The sequence below is a fragment of the Anguilla anguilla genome, chromosome 14, assembly GCF_013347855.1.
Source record: "Anguilla anguilla isolate fAngAng1 chromosome 14, fAngAng1.pri, whole genome shotgun sequence".
Lineage (NCBI taxonomy): Eukaryota > Metazoa > Chordata > Actinopteri > Anguilliformes > Anguillidae > Anguilla > Anguilla anguilla.
The window spans coordinates 13,737,814-13,758,130 of NC_049214.1; the positions used below are offsets into that span (position 1 = coordinate 13,737,814).

The 20,317-nt window shown below is 44.8% G+C and overlaps 1 protein-coding gene across 7 annotated transcripts in view; it reads right to left on the reverse strand.

Moving 5' to 3' along the window:
• The window catches only part of mctp1b (multiple C2 domains, transmembrane 1b), a 106,997-nt gene extending 87,564 nt beyond the window's left edge, over positions 1–19,433 (reverse strand). For 2 of the 7 annotated variants that reach the window (XM_035390489.1, XM_035390490.1), the window contains exon 1: positions 18,805–19,433. In XM_035390489.1, the coding sequence (XP_035246380.1) occupies positions 18,805–19,320 (516 nt within the window). In that variant the 5' untranslated portion in view covers positions 19,321–19,433. Of the gene's footprint in view, positions 1–5,153; positions 5,349–13,160; positions 13,181–18,804 lie in introns of those variants that run through there. The other 5 variants (XM_035390492.1, XM_035390488.1, XM_035390491.1 and 2 more) reach the window with 4 other exon arrangements.
• Positions 19,434–20,317: the final 884 nt, after the last annotated feature.

Here is a 20,317-nt window from a genome sequence, read left to right on the forward strand (position 1 = left end):
TCACTGGACTTTAATCCAGTTCAATTCGGTTTTAATTCTCACAGCACTCTTCACATGAAGGTTAAACAAAAAAAACAAAAAAAAAACAGGCTAAACTGAGCACGGGTCAGTCAGGTTATGTAAAGACCACAGTAAACAGTAAAAATGGCTTTTAAACAGCCATTGTTTGGAAATGCTTTGCCGCTGTTTGTGAAGGAAGAGCAATTCCACTGCAGTGGGGAACGTAGCGTTACAGGGTCCCCCAGTCGGATGCCACCCCAGCCGTGCCTTTCCCAAAATAAACACTCCTGAGACAATGGAGCCCAAATTCTGTCCAGAGATAATTCAGATGTCCTGACTCCTCATTGGCCAGGGCTTCGGAATGTTGAAACCAGAATGTTCTGGAAGGGCAAGAACACTGTAATCGACATTTTACATTGTAACCATAGTGCACACAGGCACGCACACTCACACACACACACACACACACACACAGGGATAATAAACAGCAGATATTAGACAGACTGAAATCACCAGTATTTTACCGCAAAGCTGAGCACTGGCAAATTTTGCTGCCTGGCTAACAGTCCCTGCTAATGCTGGTCTTGCTATTTTACACATCCACAGAGACTGCTCCATCGAGCCATCTGTACAGTAGGGGAATCACAGAGTCAAAAATTTAACAGCAAGGCATCGTCATTGAGTCTGCAATTCTATTACCGTGTTTTAGATAAAACAAGCCAGACCTGGACTGAGGAGACAGGGGAGGCCTGGGTACGTGCACAACTACTAAAGGTGTCCTGGGGGCTGCCATCATTCAGAGCAGTGTGAGGGAGAAGGAGGAGCCAGGCTGTCAATCAGAAAGAATAGAGTAGGGGGAGTCACAGCACAGCAAAAGTTGGCAGTGGGATTCCAGAACTGCAGAGAACAGAATGTTCTGCTGGCAGGAATACAGGCCATCATTAAGAAAACTCTTAATCTGAAGCACATTCCCACATTTTGACATGAGTGGCTTGGTGGTAAAACATACAGCCTCGCACAAAACAAGCTGTGTTCAGTAAAAAAACATGATTTTTACACAATTGCACTGTTCTTTTGTATCTGGCATGCTACTAAAGAATGAGTACGCAGTCTTAGTTTAATAACTGTCGGCTGTTTCCGTGTTTCCAAGCGGGGAAGGAGCTGGAGTTGATGACCAGCTTCAATCTGTTTTCAGGTGTCCTGATGATCAGGTGACATGGTACCCACACAGCAATGCACAAAAACAAGCACCGTCTGGAACGGGTGCATCACAATAAAGTTGCACCATGGTTCTAGTAAGTGCACACAATAACGTCAAGCAATTGCACGGATTGCTTCTGCGTACCTCTGAAGTGCCTTGGCTTAATGACAGCCATTTTTATTGAGCGATCATCTTCCAGACCACATACTTTTCTCTCCGCTCTCATCGTCTTAATTTCTATTCTTTTGAACTGCTCATTTTACAAGCCAAACGCATTAAGCGCAGACACAGTCAATGAAAGTGAGAATGAAAATGTGAGTTCAAGTGCAACTCAGAAAGACTCAGACATTTTACCAAGATCATATGCTGCTAAAAGAGACTGGGTTAGCTTTGGGACTTCCCCAGGGAGGGGTGTACCAGCAGAAATTCTGCAGCAAAACACTGTCGCTTGATTTACACGTCTAGTTCACTTCTCTCTGTCATGGACTAAGGTCCCGCAAGGCAGATTTGTTTCCCCAATTATGCCGGCTTGGCTTTTGGCCAATGGGCTCATCCTATTTTCATACAGATCGCATACCAGACCCCCCCTCTTGAATACCACCTGGAGGGAATTTGACTGTACACAAAAAAAAGAAAAAAACTGGCTGACTGTGCTCTCTGCCAGGAGAAAAATATGCTGCCCACGCCATCTCAGGGAAAACCTCGACAAAAGAAGGGAAAAATCTCCATTTTAATTGAGGAGCATTCAGACATCTGGACACAGATGACAGTGCATTGGTAACACTGTAGTCATCGAGGCCAGGGCATGAAGACCAGCCTACAATAAATGGATGAGAAATCCAGTGTGTAGAAGCAAGGCACATTACAGTTCCATTTTTAAATCCATGAATCGAATGTCATCTGAAATTCATAAAATGGAACTGGCCTCAGACCCTCTATATACAGTGCATACAGAAATATGAATGCGTGGCTTGTTTTGGTATTCGCTCTTTGGTCAGAAAACACCAGAACCTATACTACAGTTTGTGTGAATATAGCGACCTGCATTAGAACGAGTTCCAGCAGGAACTGCCTGGAAAGTAATTGGCCAGCTCGGATTTCTGAAAGCAGACTGAAGAGGGGGAATATGGCGGAAGACAGAGAGGGGGGGTGACGCCAAGTCCAACTAAATCCTGTCAAAGGATAAAGTGCAGAGAGAAGACGGGCACACACAAACACAGGGGCAGATGGCCTGGTGTCCCGCGGCACCAGCTGAGCACGAAGGGAGCAATCGACTTACACCAGGCTCCTGAGTGCACTTCCTGCCCTGGAGTCCAGCCCAGAGGACATACAGTGTTCAGAGAAGGAGAAAGAGGAAGGAAGGAGGAGAGAGGTGCAGAAATGACACCGCTGCTCAAAAGCCAGCATTTGGCAAATGGACTGAAATTCAATTCGCAAAACTGAAAAATATTAAATAATTTCCTGCGAGGATATTTTTTTCAGCGAGTGAACAGGAATTTACTGAGCTAACGGAATTAAAAATGGAGCTGGCTCCCAACTCCGGTTCCCACAGCTGGCCAGAGGATCGCTTCACAGGGCAATTGGGTGCAGCCACTGGCCCCGATTCATCTGCGCAGTTCAGGATGAAATTAGTTTCGCAGCGAGTGGCGTTTCATTGATTCCGGGGGAGTAATGGTCGGAAGGCGCTGCTTAGAGGCGAATCACAAGGCTTTCATTCACACACACAGAGCGAGCTCAGCTGCCTTCGCCTCCACAGCCCAGCAGTGAGATATTACTATCCCACTACAAGGATTTCACTGCTCTGCTAATACAGGTGCTCGAAATGGTGAACTGTGACAATTGCAGTGATGCGTGCAAGAGGCGCATACATACTGTAGCAAGGTACAGACTGTACTACCGCCTATTCACATTCTCATTTTTATACTTAATGACTTTTAAATGACTTGTACTTGGACAGCTTAGAATTACAGCATTACAAATGCCTTTTTTTGGAAATATAAGGCATAGAGCCATTAAGATATGAAGATTATTTTCCTATGCTAGGGATTTTTTTTTTATGACAGGAGAGGGTGGGTATTATGAGCATAATACTAAGAAATTAGTTTTTTTATATGCAGTCCATGGAATTAGCAAAACATAACAAGACATTTTTAGAAATACCTCCCAGATGGATATTTCCAGTTCCAAAAATAAGAAAAGTCTGGGTGTCCAGTCAGCCTCTGTACCAGGTTAAACACCTGAAACAACTTTTTTGAGCTTATTAAACTTGCAAAGATGAAACACAAAAAAACGCTATCATATGAGCCTTGATGCTGACGCTTGCTATCTCAAAGCTACACTATCGGCAGATGGAACTGTAACCCACTGAATTTATCTCAAGAACAAGATTACTCAGCAGGGGAGAGATGTCGTCCTGAACAGCCACCAAGTTCCGCTCACGGAGAATGACCAATCTGTATCTCCAGCTGAAACACCTTCCCAGCATCCTCGCTGCTCCGCACGCACGCCGCAGTGCACCAGAGCCCCGGCAACAAGGCGTGTGGCTCACGCAACTGATGTCAGAACCAATCACTGAAGAATTAATGTCCCGTCAAACTGTGAGGTATTGATCGTTATCCATCTTGCTCAACTGCTGAACTCTAATCATTCGACTAATTACATATCGTACATTTCATGTGTCAGTGTTGTGCTTTTGAAGGCAGCTGTGTTCCAAACTCATAAATTTGACCCAGACATCACCCCCCCCCCCACCCTCCTCCCCTCCCCAACTGCACGCATGGTAAAAATAAATACATAATTTGCATGCATTGCACTAAATTGACTCAATGCTAAATACATGCTAAAAGTCTAGCCATATCACAAAATACTGTACAAGTCAGAAGAAAAAGTACTAGTTCCTCTTTTTTTAGGGTGGGATTGGTTTTCTTTCATAAGCATCCTAGGTGAAAGAACCAGAGCTATCCTCTTGCTGTTTTGATTGTGTCCTGAAAGTGCAATGATAGCACTTTCATTGGAGTAAAAAACCTCAAGAACAGGATAGAGAATAAGCTCTGCTCTCATCCATAAAAACACTTTCGCTTTGACTCTGGAAGGTTAACCCTGGTACACACCAGAGTCTCCTGCAGTGACACAAAGATCAGGGTGTGCTGGTTTTGACTCTGCTTCATCACTTACAGCCGTGTTTGTTAAATGCAAATGCACTTGTTAGATTTTATGGACTATCGCATTTATGCAAATGATTCTGGCAAATCCTTTTCACGACCGTTGGTTTTTTTTTTTTTAGATCTTTAAGTCATTAAAACCAAATGCACTCCCAGATTTCAAGGATTATCAATCTTGTTTCTCCACAGCACAAGTCATAAATATTGGGGATGGCTGACTAGAAAGATAATTTCCTTTTAGCGCTTCAGTGAATCCATCCACAGTCCCTACAGAGAACAGATTCAACAAGCAAGCCTGCAGATCTCTGTTCCATACACTCAAATATCCTTTCTAATCCACACCTGTACTAGAATGTAACAATAAATAGTAGAAGGTAGTACCACAGTAGCTTTTGGAAAAAACCTTTCCTGTGGAATAGCTGTGCAAAGCATTATATTTGTGCAATAAAAAAGATATTAATGTACAGAAAAATGTACAGGTGGCTGCATACAGTGAAGTACACATGAATACATTTGGGTGTATGTTGGGATACTGATGTTATCTCTGTACAGCAGAATGACTACAGTTCTGTGTGTGTGTGTGTGCGTGTGTGTGTGTGTGTGTGCTATAGTAATACCATCACCCAACAGGAAAAATAACACAACTGCATCTTCAAACGCTCTGTACAATAGTGAGTAGTTTCCCATATATAAAGGAGGTACTTCCTCCAAGCGTAGAGTATAGATAGGCTTCCTTTTTCCCAGGGGGAGCCTCAGGAAGCCTGCTGTGTAAACAGCGGCAGCGAGCTCACCGTGAGGAAGGATCCACAGGCGGAGGCGAAGGGCGAGGACTCCTCCAGCCTGGAGGCCGCCGCCAGTAACCCCCGCACGGCCAGGAGCGTTTCATCCGCCAGACTCCCGCTCATGGCGAGAACACGGAGAGAGGTCGCCCAGGGGGAGGAAAATCTGCCCACTGGGGACACGTTCCAGCCCCCTTTTCCCCCAAAATCCGACACCTCTCAGCTCCCCCCACTACCAGCGGTCAGAGGGGGACAGGCCCCAAGCTCTCGCGGGGTCTCGGGGGGGGGGGGGGCAGGGCCTCCAGCGATAATGCGATGGTAATTTCGGCCGGCTCTGCAAGGGGCGAGGGAGAGGCGGAGGAGCAGAGGGACGCCCTGCGGACATGCCAGGAAGGAGCAGCTCTCCCCGCGGCTCACTGTGAGGAGGAGGAGGGCTTGGCGCGGAGCAGGAGCTGATCCTGCGTCAGGGAGGAGTCGTGACGGCCTAATCTCCCTCCTCAGGATCAGCGCCAGCGCGCCGTTAGGTAACTCGGTGATATAACACCCCCACGGGCTCCTTAAGAGGGAGAGGACGTGGAGGGACGGGTGATGTAGGAAGTTCAGCGGAAATTTCCATCGTCATTCCAGCTACACAGCTACCCTAATGGATATTTATTCCCTATTGACAAATGAAGTTGCCATATATATTTTTATTCCTACTGAAATTTCTGGCTGTGTCAGCAATTTCCCCCACTGTCTGCCCCAGATAAGAGAAAGACAAACAGCGATAAGGCCATGGGAAGCACAGTCTGTGCTGCACACAGGGTGTTCCTCTGGAGTCTTTCATGAGCACCACACCAGCGCTGAAGACAAAGGCAGGAGGAAGAGGCGGAGCACGGTCTGGACATTTCTGTCTGACCCAGTTCTCTTGGCCTGTAAGCAATACCATGTCCACACGTGCAGTGTCACATGCAATGCTATTTTTCGGGAGCGAGAGGTCAGAGGTCACGGCACCGAGACGCTAACAGCGGTGCTGCAGAACTCTCCCTGACATCTATGCCAAAAGGCCTCAGGTCCAAGCCTGGTCACAGTGTGCAATCCATCAATCAACCGAAGAGGAAGTACCTGTAACGAGTGCCAGCATGTCCAAGCCAAGCGCAGGGTCGCAGGAGCCAGAGAGGGCGCCAAAGAGGTCAGCCACTTCCTTTACACACAGCCCTTCATTCCAGCAGGCACTGCCCACTCAGTCACTTAAGCCAATAGGAAGCTTCTTGCTGCCAGCTGAGAGTAACCCCACCTGTTGCATTCAGACAGAGCCACCAATCCATTTATTCATCATGCACTCCCTGGCTCTCTTCCAATGCATTCAGGAAAGGGCCTCACCACTGTGTACAAAGATTATTTTCACCATTTTGTTTGAGGTCACAGCTCAAAACATTTAAAATTCAAACCTTATTAACGCGACACCTAGTGATATGTTGAGCCAAGCTCAAAAAGCCCAGAGATAAACACAGAAAAAACACTTGTTCGCTGACACAGGGATTACACCAATTAGCACCGCAACAATGCTCTATACACCCAAATGGCTGGCCCTGTCTATAGCGCAAGGCCAAGGGGTGCCAGTAGAGTGCTACCTTACTGTAAACCCGTGAGCCATCGTGTGCTTCTCAAGCACAAGAGAAGCTTTGTCAACTCAATATTTCTTCTCGAAGTTATGCTACATCAAGCTACACGTGCTTATGTCCAGGGTGTTAACCCTCTGAGGTGTAGGTTTCAAGCGGTGCTTTTGAGGTGAGGCATAATTCTCGAAGATAAAAGAGCAGTGTCACCTCACAAGTATTTTGATGGAATATGCCTCCGCCCCGCCCCCCCCCCCCCCCCCCCCGAGGAGAAACATACGTGCTGTTTCACAGGCCCGGGTTCGTCTGGACATGGCAGGAAACACACGGGGAGTCCGGACAGAGGTGACCGAGGGAAGAGAGAGAGGTGTGACCCCCGATTTCACCCCCCACACAGGCCTCAACAGTGCTCCCGTTTTAGAATGTGCTCCTGAAAACGTGCTCGCTGAGAAAATTATTTAGGAGTACATCTGCCAATTGAAATGCATACAGTATGTGTGCTCCTAATTTCTTTGGAAAAAATGCTAGGCCAGAGTCCTGCCACACATTTGTGGCAACCCTGCTGAACGTGCATCTCCTCTTTACTGTCACCTCAAACGACAGGGCTTTCAACACAACATCTGCACCAGTGCAGAAAATGCATGAATGGGAGACCTAAGTACAAGCTTAAACTTCACAAAAAAGACAGTTTCTAAAGAAAACCTGAAGAATAATGCAAATGTCAGCAGGTTTTATTAAGATGAGTCATCGTTCAAGGTAGAAGCTTCCTGCTGTTTGGTTCAATGGTCAGGCTGCATCTGTTTCCAACTACATCACATCTTTTTAGGGAGAACCAGGCCCCTCACCAAGCAAAGGGTTCCACTCTCGGGCTAAGCGGAAGGACGAGAAGGGCATGAGGTCCAACCCCATTTATTCTTGTTGACACATTCCCCGGATCAGACCCCAGGCCACCTGGCTGGACTCTGCACGATGCCAGATTCTTTGCCAGGGCATTGTGAGAACTGACCAATGAGCAAATGATACACCTGTGGACCAGCAGGTGCAAATAATGTTCAAATGCGCCAGCAGAGCACAGCAGGATGGGTAAAGGCTGCAGGAAGCCTCAAAGACAGAGAGACAGCAAGAGGAGATAGGGAGGGATAGAGAGAAAAGGAAAGAGAGAGACAGATAGAGAGGGAAAGAAAGAGCCAGAGAAGGAAAGAGGGAGACAGAGAGGCAAAGAGAGAGTGGTTGAGTTTATATTAACATATCACATTTACTTCTGGATAACTTCCCACCTCCCCCCCCCCCCCCCACTTCCTGCTGCAAGCCATCACTCACCTGTCTCCGAGCAGCAGGTATGGTATGGCAGGAGTCCTCCAAACCCAAGGCATGAAGAGAGGCCAGGCTCACAGAAACATCCACACACTGGCATCCTCTCAGAGCAAGCAGCTCGCGGTCTAGCGCTTTATGAGCTACACAGGAAGTGTGCCACCTATGCAAGCAGGAAGCCAGGCCCTCGCTCGCAGGCAGAAATTAATGTGCACGCCTCAATGCCTCGCTAACCAGAAAAGACAGGGCTTCAGAAGACCAGGCTGCTTTCTGCAAAAACACAGCTGAGGCAGCACTTTCCCCCCTCCCGATTATTGGCCAGTGGCGATGGAGTATCTACACCAGCTTGGAAACTGTAAGAGAGGCTGGGGTGGGCAGCTGAGGCTGTGATCCAGAGTACTCTGTCACATCACATCAACATAAGCAACCAGGACAATCGGCTCGAAAAACCACTGGAACAGAGGCACTACACAACACATCCACGAGGACCGTGTGGTTTGTGAACTGCAGCAGTGTGTTATGATGATAAGGAAACTGTGCTTCTTAATGCAGGCTCAGCTTTCAGGTGGAGTGCTGCCATTGTTCTTTTGGGCAAGCTATTTAACGTGAATCGCAACAGGAAAAAAATCCAGTAAAAAAGGATTGTATGTAAAAATGTAAGCTATGCAAATGCCAAAATGACCCCCAGAGTCATACCGATTACAGTGTCTTGATTCCTCAAGGCAATTTGAATACTCTCACTTCCCGCCAACAGGGGGAGTGATTTCACTCCGATCTTGTGATTTGATTTCATGCCACAAGACACAATCTGTGGCACTAGTCTGTGAGGAAGTGTCATGCCATGGCTGGTACTGAATCTAGAATAGAAACCCATGCCTGTTTTCCTATTTAAGATGAATCCCACAATGTGCAGGGCTGGCCACTCGAGAAATATGAAAATCCTGCGGAATATTTTCAGAGCAGAATTCATCCGTCACTCCATACTCACTGAAGCACATTTGCCTATGCAAAAGACCCTCGTATCTCCCTGAACAGACGGAAAAGCCATTTCCAGCAGCAACATTGTTTTGTTCACCCATGAAAGTGAGGACTCAGTCTCTCAGACGCAGGGGGGATATTTACGAACGGCTTTATCGTGCACTTCCCTTCAGTCAGGCTGTCCTGCAGCTCATCTCCAAAGCTGCCGCTCTTCGGACACGCTTGCGACGGACAAGAGGAGCGCAGACTGAACTGAGGCCAGGACCGAACAGAGCACCTGTCGCACTGTCAAATGACATCACGAGCAGCCTTACCGCTCCACTCAGCAGCGCTAACAAAACGCATGGGCCCGAAGCTGAATGCGATTTCTGCGCTTAAACACATTCACACAACATTCACATCATTCGACAGACGCTCTGAACCAGAGTCAGTTACCAAGTGATGTCAGAAATGCATACGGAGTGTACATGCAAAAGCTGGCAGATCCATTGGCAATCTGCCGATTGCAAGCCATGCCAATATACTAAATGTTAACATTTTATAAGCTTCAGCTAAAATTTCAACACATGGTTTTACTTAACCACGTTGAAGCATTTTTACCAATGACTTGTCTTTTCCCCCTCAGAATAGGATTCATGCAAGAGAATATGTTTATTACAGTGTTAGTTTATACAATGAGCAATATAACACGATGCCTTGTTTTGACTGTTACATCAATTTCTGTATCTATACTGGGCTTATCTGGCTGTACTGTGTGCAATATTTTCTTGGCCGCTCTGGATAAGAATGTGCTAAATGTAAAATGTGGATGTAATCAATCCCACCACAAATAACTACAATGGAAACGCATTTAAAATGAGAGTCTCCATGATTTTTTTTTTTTTTTTCATTTAGATATTATTGCTATTGTTCAAGTGTTGTTAGAAATTACAGACAGACTGAGTAAATATACTATTAAAATTTTAACTGGTTGGTGGTATGGTTAACTGGTCTCCCTTTTTGTAGGTTATATGAATTTAAAAATCTAAATCTAAATCTAAAATCTAAATCAATTCTAAATATTCTTTCAGTTGAGTTTTTAAAGGTTTGTTTATTATCACTGAGGAAAACGGGCTAGTTCAGTAGCAAACTAGTTTCAAATGTGTAGCCTACTTCTTTACACTCGTAATATGAAATAATGAATTCAGATCTAGCCCTATAAAGCAGCAAAACATCATCAGTCATCTTCTTATCTAAAATCTGCATTTCCATGGCGACGCACAGATTAAAAAAGACAAATGGACGTCGACGGATTTGCCGTGGGAAATGAGAGATGTTCAAGCAAGATAACTTGCATTTGGCATAATGTGGCATAATGAACTTCCACTTCCTCATTAACAGAGCTACTGAGCAACCACTTCTCTTCACTTCAGAACACTATGGGGAAAGGGAAGTGGAGGAAGTCTCTCGATGATGTCGCGTTTGAATGAGCCAGGTCCTCTGCGAGAGGCTTGCGCTCTGCTCATTTACCGTGAGCCAATCACAGAGAAGCAGAGATACGAGCGAGCTTGAGGACACTGCACCAGGCTTGTTTATTCAGCCAATCATATCCTTCTTCCTTAGCTGCAACACTGCATTTCCCTGCGCACCTATTTATTGAGCTCAGCGGTGAAGTAGCTTATCCACTGATTTGCATGCAAGCCCCCCCACAGGAAAGTAAAATCCAAGAAGAGATCTCATAGTTGATTCTTTCATTTCTCCTAGACACAAATGAGCTATTTTTAACACTAAGGTGAGACCAAAGGCTTTTTCTCCTACTTCTCAAATTCAACTCAGGAGAAACAACCACATATAATCTCATTTATGTCTTACTCTGATCAAAAGAAGAGAGCTCTAAATGATCTTAAATAAGTCTAATTTAAGTCTCCTGAACATGGGACCATGAGATCAGAGAAAGAGCTCAGTTTTCTCATAGTGACCTCATGAGAAACAACCGCATCTCAATTTAATATCCATTCGTCTTACTGAAGTCTCAAATTCATCCTCTCATTATCTCATTTTTTCTCCTAAGGGGGTTTTAGGAGCAACAATTCAGATTGAAATGATCTCAAAAAGATGTACAATTGAGATCTTAATACTTTCTTCAGAGTTAAAGAAAAGGATATCCTGAGCAAAATATTTTTTCCTCTGGGCCCTGTTATTCCTGTAGCACAGGGCAAAAAACGGATCGAAAATCACAATGCAACCATCAGTCCTTTCAGTATTCTTATTTTGTATTTTCTAGCAACCTCTAATTTGGCCTTATGCCTAAACTGCTACATGTTGAAAGGTTTTACAATCAATGCCCTATGACAAAAGTTTGCAGGCTCTGATTTTGGTTTCTACGCAGAGCTTAAATGGTAAATTAAATATGTTTATTACACAGTCCGATGATAACTGGATCTTCATATAAAAACAAAAAGGGAAGTTGGTTAAAAACAGGTTGAGGGCCGATGGTATACCGTGAGAGTATTTTCCATTCGCCACCGTAGACAACTATGGGGTTTTGAACAAACCTTATGACTTGTTGATTTATAAGACATACAGTACATAGAAAGCTCGAAAAGAACGTTCAATCTGTGTTTAAAAAAAAAAAACGCAAATAAAACAATAGACAAATGGGCAATGTTTTTGCATGACACCGACAATATTTGACCCACTACTTTAAGATGGCTACCGCTCTCACGTAGCTAAGAGACCTATCTGATGGCCAGACCAGTGACAGGCTAAAACAGCAGCACATCTCACTATCACCGAACAGAGTTTTATGAGTACCAGTGGCTCCCTTTAGAGACCCTGAAACCATAAAACAGTGCCAGATGTTCCTGTGTGAAATCAACTCTCGACTAAAGCAGCAAAGGCCTACTTCATTTCCTGTTTTCAACTGAGAATGTGCTTCATTCTATTCAGAGCAGACTATAAAGTTTGAACTGCAAAGAAATTCCAATTTTTACAGGGCTTTGTGAATTGTTTGGAACAACATGTTCTGAGCGATGAATTTGAAGTTCTTGGGGAAAGTAAGCAGTCTCACGCACGGACAATTAAATGGCTGCGGCTGCATATACAAACAGCACACAATTACAAACTGAAAGATATGCAGAACACCACATTCAAGGTTTGAAAAACATACCTTATATTTACATATTTTAATGAGGCCAGGAACCATAAAGCATCTCACAGTAGGAGGCATAGCTCACTATAAGGATTCCCTTGTCCACAGCGTAAGCCTGATGGAGAGCAGCAGTGCAGTATAATAGTTGGGAAACTTTACACTTTAACTGTAACTCTGAGGTTGCAGGCTGCATTGCGTTTTTGAGCGAGATACATACCCTGAATTGCATCAGTAAACATCCAGCTATGTTAATGAACTGAATGTAAAATAATGCAAGCTGTGTAAGTTGGATAAGAGCATCACCTAAATATCTAAAATGAAACATTATGAGCCAAGAGGCAAAACTGATCCCAGATCAGTGCTCCTACTCTGAGTCCTTGTCTTTTTGTCTGGTCTTAAGAGCAGCGTTCAGATACGCTTCGTTCTCCTTTATTTCAAAGGCAAAGCCTGGTCCTTTCCCTACAGCGCTCAACTGAGACCGCACAAACAACTGGCGGTATTTACATCATTTAGATAATGAAGACAGCTATGCGTCCTTCAGTTCACATAGCAGAACCTGAGTCCATGTCCCGTGAGCAATGCGCCCCATTAATTTGTGACAGTTGGTTGTTCTTCCTCGTTTAAGAGAAGGACACAAAGAACATTCTCTAACAGCACACAATTCACTCAGAGAACCATGTGGAATTCAGTAATTAGTAACGTTTTCAGAAAATCTGGCAGTTGCAACTTCCATTTTTGAAAAATAAAAGCGCTTGCCATGGTAAATTTTTTATGAGCTAAAATTGATTATTTAAGAGCATAAATTACAATGGTGTGAAAGAGAATGAGCATTGAAAGTGACATTATGTTCTGTCATTATGTTCATTACCAGTGAACTGAAAACTTGCTAGCCAGCCATGTGAACTGATTTTCTGTTAATGCAAAACAGGAAAAGCCATCGGCGAAGGCTTGCAAACAGCTCCGCTTGGATCAGATTAGACGGAACACTTCCGAAAGACTCACCTCCGTCCGCGTTCAGGATAAAATCTTCATGCTTCTCCGCTGTTCTAATGCCTTTTAATAGCAGCTCAACGTGAGGAAATGCTGTATCCTGCAGCAAACTGCAGTGTGCAGCTAATGCAAGGTCTGAGCTGGCCCGTGTCAATCCCGACTCCTCTCTCTGCATCACTGACGTAACGCACATCCATCACAGTTTTCATTTGCATCACACAAAGTGACAATGGCCTGATGGACAGCGGCCAGACTTTCGACAACTGCGGCATGGGCACATTTACGCAAATATCTTTAACGATCATACATGTTTTAATCATAATCTCAAATCTCTTAAATCTCAGGCACTGAGGACGACACTCACACAACGGGACCATGCCTAACGATGCCAAAAACTCACAACCTCGAACATGATAAACATAAAAGATTGCTACATGCTTTTTACACAGTTGCTTCAGCAAAGCACCTCTCACCCACAGCCAGTCCGCCCCCCGGCCCTCTCCTTGCTGTACACGTGCGTGAAAGGAGAGCGGGCCTTTGGCACGGACTGTAGCCTCTTTAGAACACCGTCCTGCTTCTCAACTTCCCCAAGCCATCAGTCCAGAACACATTTTGAGGAGACAACACTGTTTGAGTTGTCTCTTCGTAGTGAAATTTTACAGCTTTTGATCACAGTAATTCAGTAAAACTGTCACAATTTTGCTGGTTCTCCCCAGTTCGAAATACCAATTCGAAATATCAGTCGACCAGTCACCAGAATTCCATTCATTATCTATGAAGCTGAGCAACGGCCAGCGACCCAAGCAACTGGGCAACTGAGCAACAAAAGTTGCCCAAGAAAAGTTGCTCACGGTCTTTTCACAGGCATCACCCATCAGCCAATTCAAGTGTTTGGCTTCCTATTTTCCTAACTGATATAATACCATTTCATGAATAATTGTTCTGCCCAGCTTCACTCATGCAATGGTGGAGCAGCTTAAAAATGTAAGGATAGGCAGCAGACTATATGGCGAATATTTTGGTTCTTTTACCAAAATCAGTCACCTTCACACCAAATGTATAGGTAATATGGAAAATATATGTCATTGGTACACTGTGATAATGTCATCATTTATCTTTTAAAAAAAACCTGTGTGAACGCAGGGTTAAAAGTTACAAAAATCTTTCCCAGAGCCCCCTAGACGGTTCAGGTTCCCCCCACCACAGTTTCCCAAATTCCTGTGGGAAGCACTGCCTGTACCGCTTCAGTTTTCACCCCCTCCTGTGGAAGCTCAGGGCTCCAGTGGTTGAGGTATTACAGTTGCTCCAGACGGGTCTCCAGCCCCGGGCCCATGGCCCCCTCTGGAGGTGGAGCCAGCTCTGATAGGCCAGCCCTGAGGGCTGTCTGTCTGCTAGACTTTTGTCCTGGAACAGGGAAAGCACACTCTGTTTTGAAACCCTACACCCGGGCTGACGCACCCTTTGTGATTCGCTGTGGGCGTTCCTGGCTCCATCCCAGACCTCTGGTGCTCTGCACGGTCCCAAAGCTCGCCCAGTCGCGTGCAGGGACAGGTAGAGCGTTCCGCGCAGTCTCTGGGAATGTGAGCGGCCGCACGGTCCATGGTCAGTCGGAACAAAGCCCTTCCTTTCAGATTTACACAGCATTCCTTACTGGTATATATTCCACCAGCATATATGAAATAGGATACGCAGGGCCCCATAGAGGCCAGAACACTGCAGCAATCATACAATCATTTCTGACATCTTAATATGACAAAATGAGAACTGTACACAGTACTGTATCCTAGGACTTTTCTTGTCAGAATGTTTCTGTCAAATATTACATGGGAATTTCTAAGGCAAAAATGAAAAAAGCATATTCTTTTTTCCAAAACACCCTCCCATAATAATGAAGTCCCCATCTGAAACAGTGCCATTCTCAGGAGGAGAGCAGCTTTGAACAGGTCGTGGGCATTTGACTTCACACAGCATTCTCCAAAGATTGTAGCTGGAAAACCAGCTCATTTGGAAAGTAAGGATGAAAGCAGTGCTTTGATGCGGTCAATGCAGCATAAGTGATATAAATGGCCATTGCGTATGTGCGGTCATTATAGAAGTATGGTCAGTATGTTAGTATGGTCATTGTGGTGGGTTGGTCAGTGTGTTCGTACCGTCAGTGCACTGGTACGGTCAATACAGTGTACAGTACAGTCAGTGTGTTAATGCGGTCAATGCAGAGGTTAAATTAGTGTTGTAATACGGCAGTGTGGTTCTGGCATGATTAACCTGGTACAGTGTGCCATTGAGCTCATGCAACACTGACCACACCTTCATACTAACAAATCCTGCAAAGATCTTAAAGGACAGTAGGAGTTCACCACAGACCTGACAATGAAAACTCTCTCATCACAAGGCTTTACCAAATGGAAAAGACCGATTAAATGGCAGGGAATCAACAAGCAGGTGAGATGCAAGGGGAGCCCCAGCACTGGCTAAGCCTCCTGGGTAAAAAGTACCAACATGCGGAGGATATCCCATCATGCAGCAGTGGGCAGAGATGACAGAATGTGACTGCACAGGAACATGCAGAGGCCTTTAATCAAATGAGAAAGCCTGCCAATGGTAAAATAATTATCCATCAAAGCCTTCCTAAAACGTCTTGTCGAAAAACAGGAGATTTTGACCACTTCCAGCACACGGTTATGTCTGTAAATGCATTGCGATCAACAGATGAACCCTTTGAACCTGAATGTATGCATGACAAGCTCTTAATTACACAGAGTCCACAGAGGAAATGGCTCAGTCAGAGCAGCAAGCACTTACGAGCACCACCCTGGCATTGTTTGTGAGGACCCACATATCACTGTGTTCCAAGGCTCAACCACATTCATTTCCTTGCTATCACATCAGACATAGCATGCTATCACAACCACAGACATGTATAACACGCACGGAATCGCAGCCCTCGCACAGCACTGCAAACGCACAGGACCGCGATACGTGTACGGAGCTGCAGCACACGCACAGCACTGCAAACACACAGAATAGGTGCAGAAGTCAAGCAAAGCGCACTGGCATTCATAATGTACCACACACTGGCAGGCAGTGTAAAGCACTCTAGCACGCGCACAGCGCGCTTGCACACGCGTAGTACCCTGCGCACACACAGCACTCTGAAACGAGGCCCGCGGCATCTCAGCTGCTTCTCCGTCTCTTCCAAGCCCACTGCAGCCTCCGACAACGGCACCCTGGGCTGCGGCGAACGCTCCTGACAGGGCGAGCGCCGCTGCAGTGCGATGAGGGCGGGGGACGCCGGGAGAGAGAGCGGCACATCGGGGGCCGCCGTCTGCAACCGCGAGATAAATATTTCACACGCCCCGCACAGGGGGGAGATCAGAGGAACGGAGGCAGGGAGGTCTCACAGAAGACCCAGACACAAGCACTCAATAACTCACCGCAGAGAGAGCACAGACTTCACGCTGGTGATAATATACAGCTTCCTCGTGTGGTCCATTCACAAAATACAGAGCCTCTCTGATGACCTTCTAACCTGTACATTTATCAGCTGTGACACTGACGTTTGAGACTGACTGCCTTCTACCTAATTTCTCAGAATATCGTTTGGTAGTAATGCCTTAAAATGAGGATTTACCTGCTCACTGGATTAAGAATTGTTTAGGCCTTTTGTCATAAATATGATACATCGAATTACATGCAAAATAGCATTTAACTCTTAGCCTAAGCAATATGGTTGTACTATACCTGCAATGTCCATGAATTCTTTTTAGCTACAGCAGCTAGGTTAGAGTACCAAGTGGCCTTAAACTTGAATGTCTATCTCACTCTGTCCAGTGCCCTGAAAAGAGTATAATATGATTATAGATTCAGGCAGTACAGGTTTTTTTTCTATGTTTAACAGGTTGGGAAACTGAACACCCAATTCCCTTTTGCAGAGATGACCAGGGGATTCAAAGTGGGATGCAGGGGAATGTATAGCCAGTCAGATGCAAGTGAGAGATTATGTAGCCAAATAGGAAATTGTGTAGGAATTTTACCAGGACACCAGTTAACACGCCAATCCTTTCAAAATGTACTGGGTCCTTGTAACATTTGTTTCAGCATACATAAGATTTGCAATACGTAAGATTTACAATACAAACAAAGTTTTATTGACTTGGTTTTTAATGTCTCATCCAAAGGACTGCACCTGTACCTTCTACAGCAGGGGGTTTTCAAACTCATGGGAGACCACTGTTTGCTGATTTTTGTTCCAGCTACAACTGTATTGTATTGTGACACCCCCTGTATTGTTACAATACAAGCTTTTATTGTTTAAATATCTATTATGAACAATGCCATTTAACTTTAAATGGACTGCATTTATATAGCGCTTTTATCCAAAGCACTTTACAATTGATGCCTCTCATTTGCCAGAGCAGTTAGGGGTTAGGTGTCTTGCTCAAGGACACTTCGACATGCCCAGGGCGGGGTTTGAACCGGCAACCCTCCGACTGCCAGACAATCGGTCTTACCTCCTGAGCTATGTCGCCCCTGTTTAAATAGAGTGGACGTTTCAGCTCTTCAAATAAAAAACTGGAGGTACAGACCAAAGTAGCCCATAAAACCAGTTTTGAATGAGTTGCCTTTTCCCATCACTGCACATATTTGTGAACAAATTAAGACCATACAACAAAGCTGACATGCACACCGACATAAAAACCCGCCTGTGATGGCGCTGTATTTTGTCACAGTTCAACACTCTCTTTCTCAGCATAGTACCAAATGATCACTGATTTTCCAGTGTGAGACAATTATGAAGCTGGAAGTGTGCAGTAGCCTACTTCTGTTTATTTATTTTCAATTATTTATCTACTTATTGTGCTGATATACAATGTTGCTGAATCAGTTTTGTTTTCTTGTGAATCATTGTTGCATGAAAATATACTTTTCTGTGCAGTAATCTATTGTTTATGGAAATTTTGGCAGCTTGTCAACGGGGCGGGAACTGTTGTCTGTGTTGCGGATCCTCATGATAATCTACATGCGCTATCCTGGATGCAATGTGCATCCTTGCCTTCCTTTCCCCTGCAAATGTGAAGGGGGCAACTGATTTTACAGCGAAGCCTGCAGTCAATTCGCTTTTCTTGTGTGCTACACAATAGCCTATTAGGGACACACCTTGTTGCTATAGTAGCCCCTATATAATGCAATTTGAAAAGTATGACAATGCTTCTCGTATTATAAAAACAGGCAATATAACAGTGCGCTACAGAAATCACAAGAGAAATCGATCCGGTCAAATGCATAAGAACGGTAAAACTCAGATAGCCGATAATTGGCTAAAAGAAACTCGTAGGTAGTTTGGGACTTAGGAATGCGCTACGATACTTCATGAATCACAATGAAATAATAAACAAGAAACGGTTTCTTACCAGCCAGTCATTCACTGTAACTTCGATGGGGCACCATCGTATCAACAGTGAGTGATAACCCTACAGTTGCATGGACAGTCGGTCAAAATGATAGCGGTTGTAAATTTAACCACATTGGCTCCAGTTTCATATGCGTTGCGATATAGCCTACAAGTGTCAAATTTATAATTACTCATAAGATAAACATGGGACCTGTAACCGTGTATTTAACCCACGCAAGTAGTTTCTGCATAGCATCAACTCACGGAATCGCTGGCATTCTTGCGCAACTGTTCGTCTCCTCCACCACCGCCGTCGGAATCCATCACCAGCCTTTCGAAACATGCCGACCCCAGAGACGAGCTTTTGTGGTGGGACATCACCAACTGAGAGAGTGTGGGTTTCGGGCTTCCACGTCCAAGCATCTCAGCCTTAACTGTTGTTTCTGCACGCGCGGTTCCGAGCTTTTGCAGCCTCTGCACTTTGCTGCAGTCAGGGGTCGGTTTGCTGCAGAGGGGCTTGTCGCTATCGAGAGGTGGAGGTAGGGGGGCAGAGCAGCAAAGATTAGGCTGCGAGGAAGACAAGACTCGGTCTAAAACCTCCTTCTTTTTCCTCTTAAACATCCACATTCCCGTCTCCTTTTTCCCGTCGGCACCGCGGCGATCCGAGCCCAGCTTTGGGCTCAAAAAAGGTTTGGCTTTCTCTTGAAAATTCTTCCACATTCTCCTCTGACGGGACAGCTCGGGCTCTATAGCCTCACTATCCTGGGGCATAGCTTCCATAATCCAGGAAACACTCCTGTCACTGGTGGGCAAAGTGAACAATACTGCCGCGGACCTGAGAGAGGATACCCAGGTTACCTGTTCCAGCGGCTAATCTTTTTCTTGCTCGAAATAAGTCTAGTTACCCCCCTGGTGTCCGATACTTTCACACTTTAGTTGCGTAGGATAAAATGAAATGTAAATAGTTGGCTAGGGGGGCAGGGGCTGGGGGAGGTGGGCTCGTGGCGGAAGTATGTAGCTGGATGTAGCTGTCAGTTAACAACTGTAAATCTTACGTATGCTGAAAAAAATGTTGCAAGTACCCAGAACACTGAAGTTATTAAATATACCCTTACACACACGTGCGCGCAGAGGAACAATAAGAGACGGGGTGAGCTGTTAAGACACACATAAACCAAAATATGAAGACTTTCAATATACAGCAAAAACTTCAATGGTAGCCTAATCAGTAGAGTCCGTATCTACTGGCCTGTTGCATGTATTATGTATGGGACGTTTAAAAGCATGATATGGGGCATCTTTAAAAGAGTGTGATTAATTAAAGCAGTTGTTTCAGTATGGATGTAATGACGGTGAGCCCAGTATGAATACATGTAGCTCTTATCAACCAAAAGTAAATCTATACAACATTCATTTTTTTATTATTATTTTTATAATTTTTTTTAGGCACAAAAAAGATTTTGTGCCTCGCCCTCCAGTGGATGCTTCTTGCTAATACAGAAGTACCGTGTTTATTTACTTTCTTATTTATATAACATAGAAGGGCTATCCGCTTTTCAGAATGAAAACATTTTGTACAAATATTAAATGTTTAAGCAAGGTGAAACATAGCCCTTGTAACAGCGCTGGATTTAACGAGATGGCAGAAGTGTGGTTGCTGGTGGTGTGGACAATTAGAGATTCTGTTACACAAACACTCTTAATAGCTTAATAGCAATTGTAACTGAAAGATTAAAAGTATTTTAGAAAGGGAAGAGTGGGTGGATTTATTATCCTA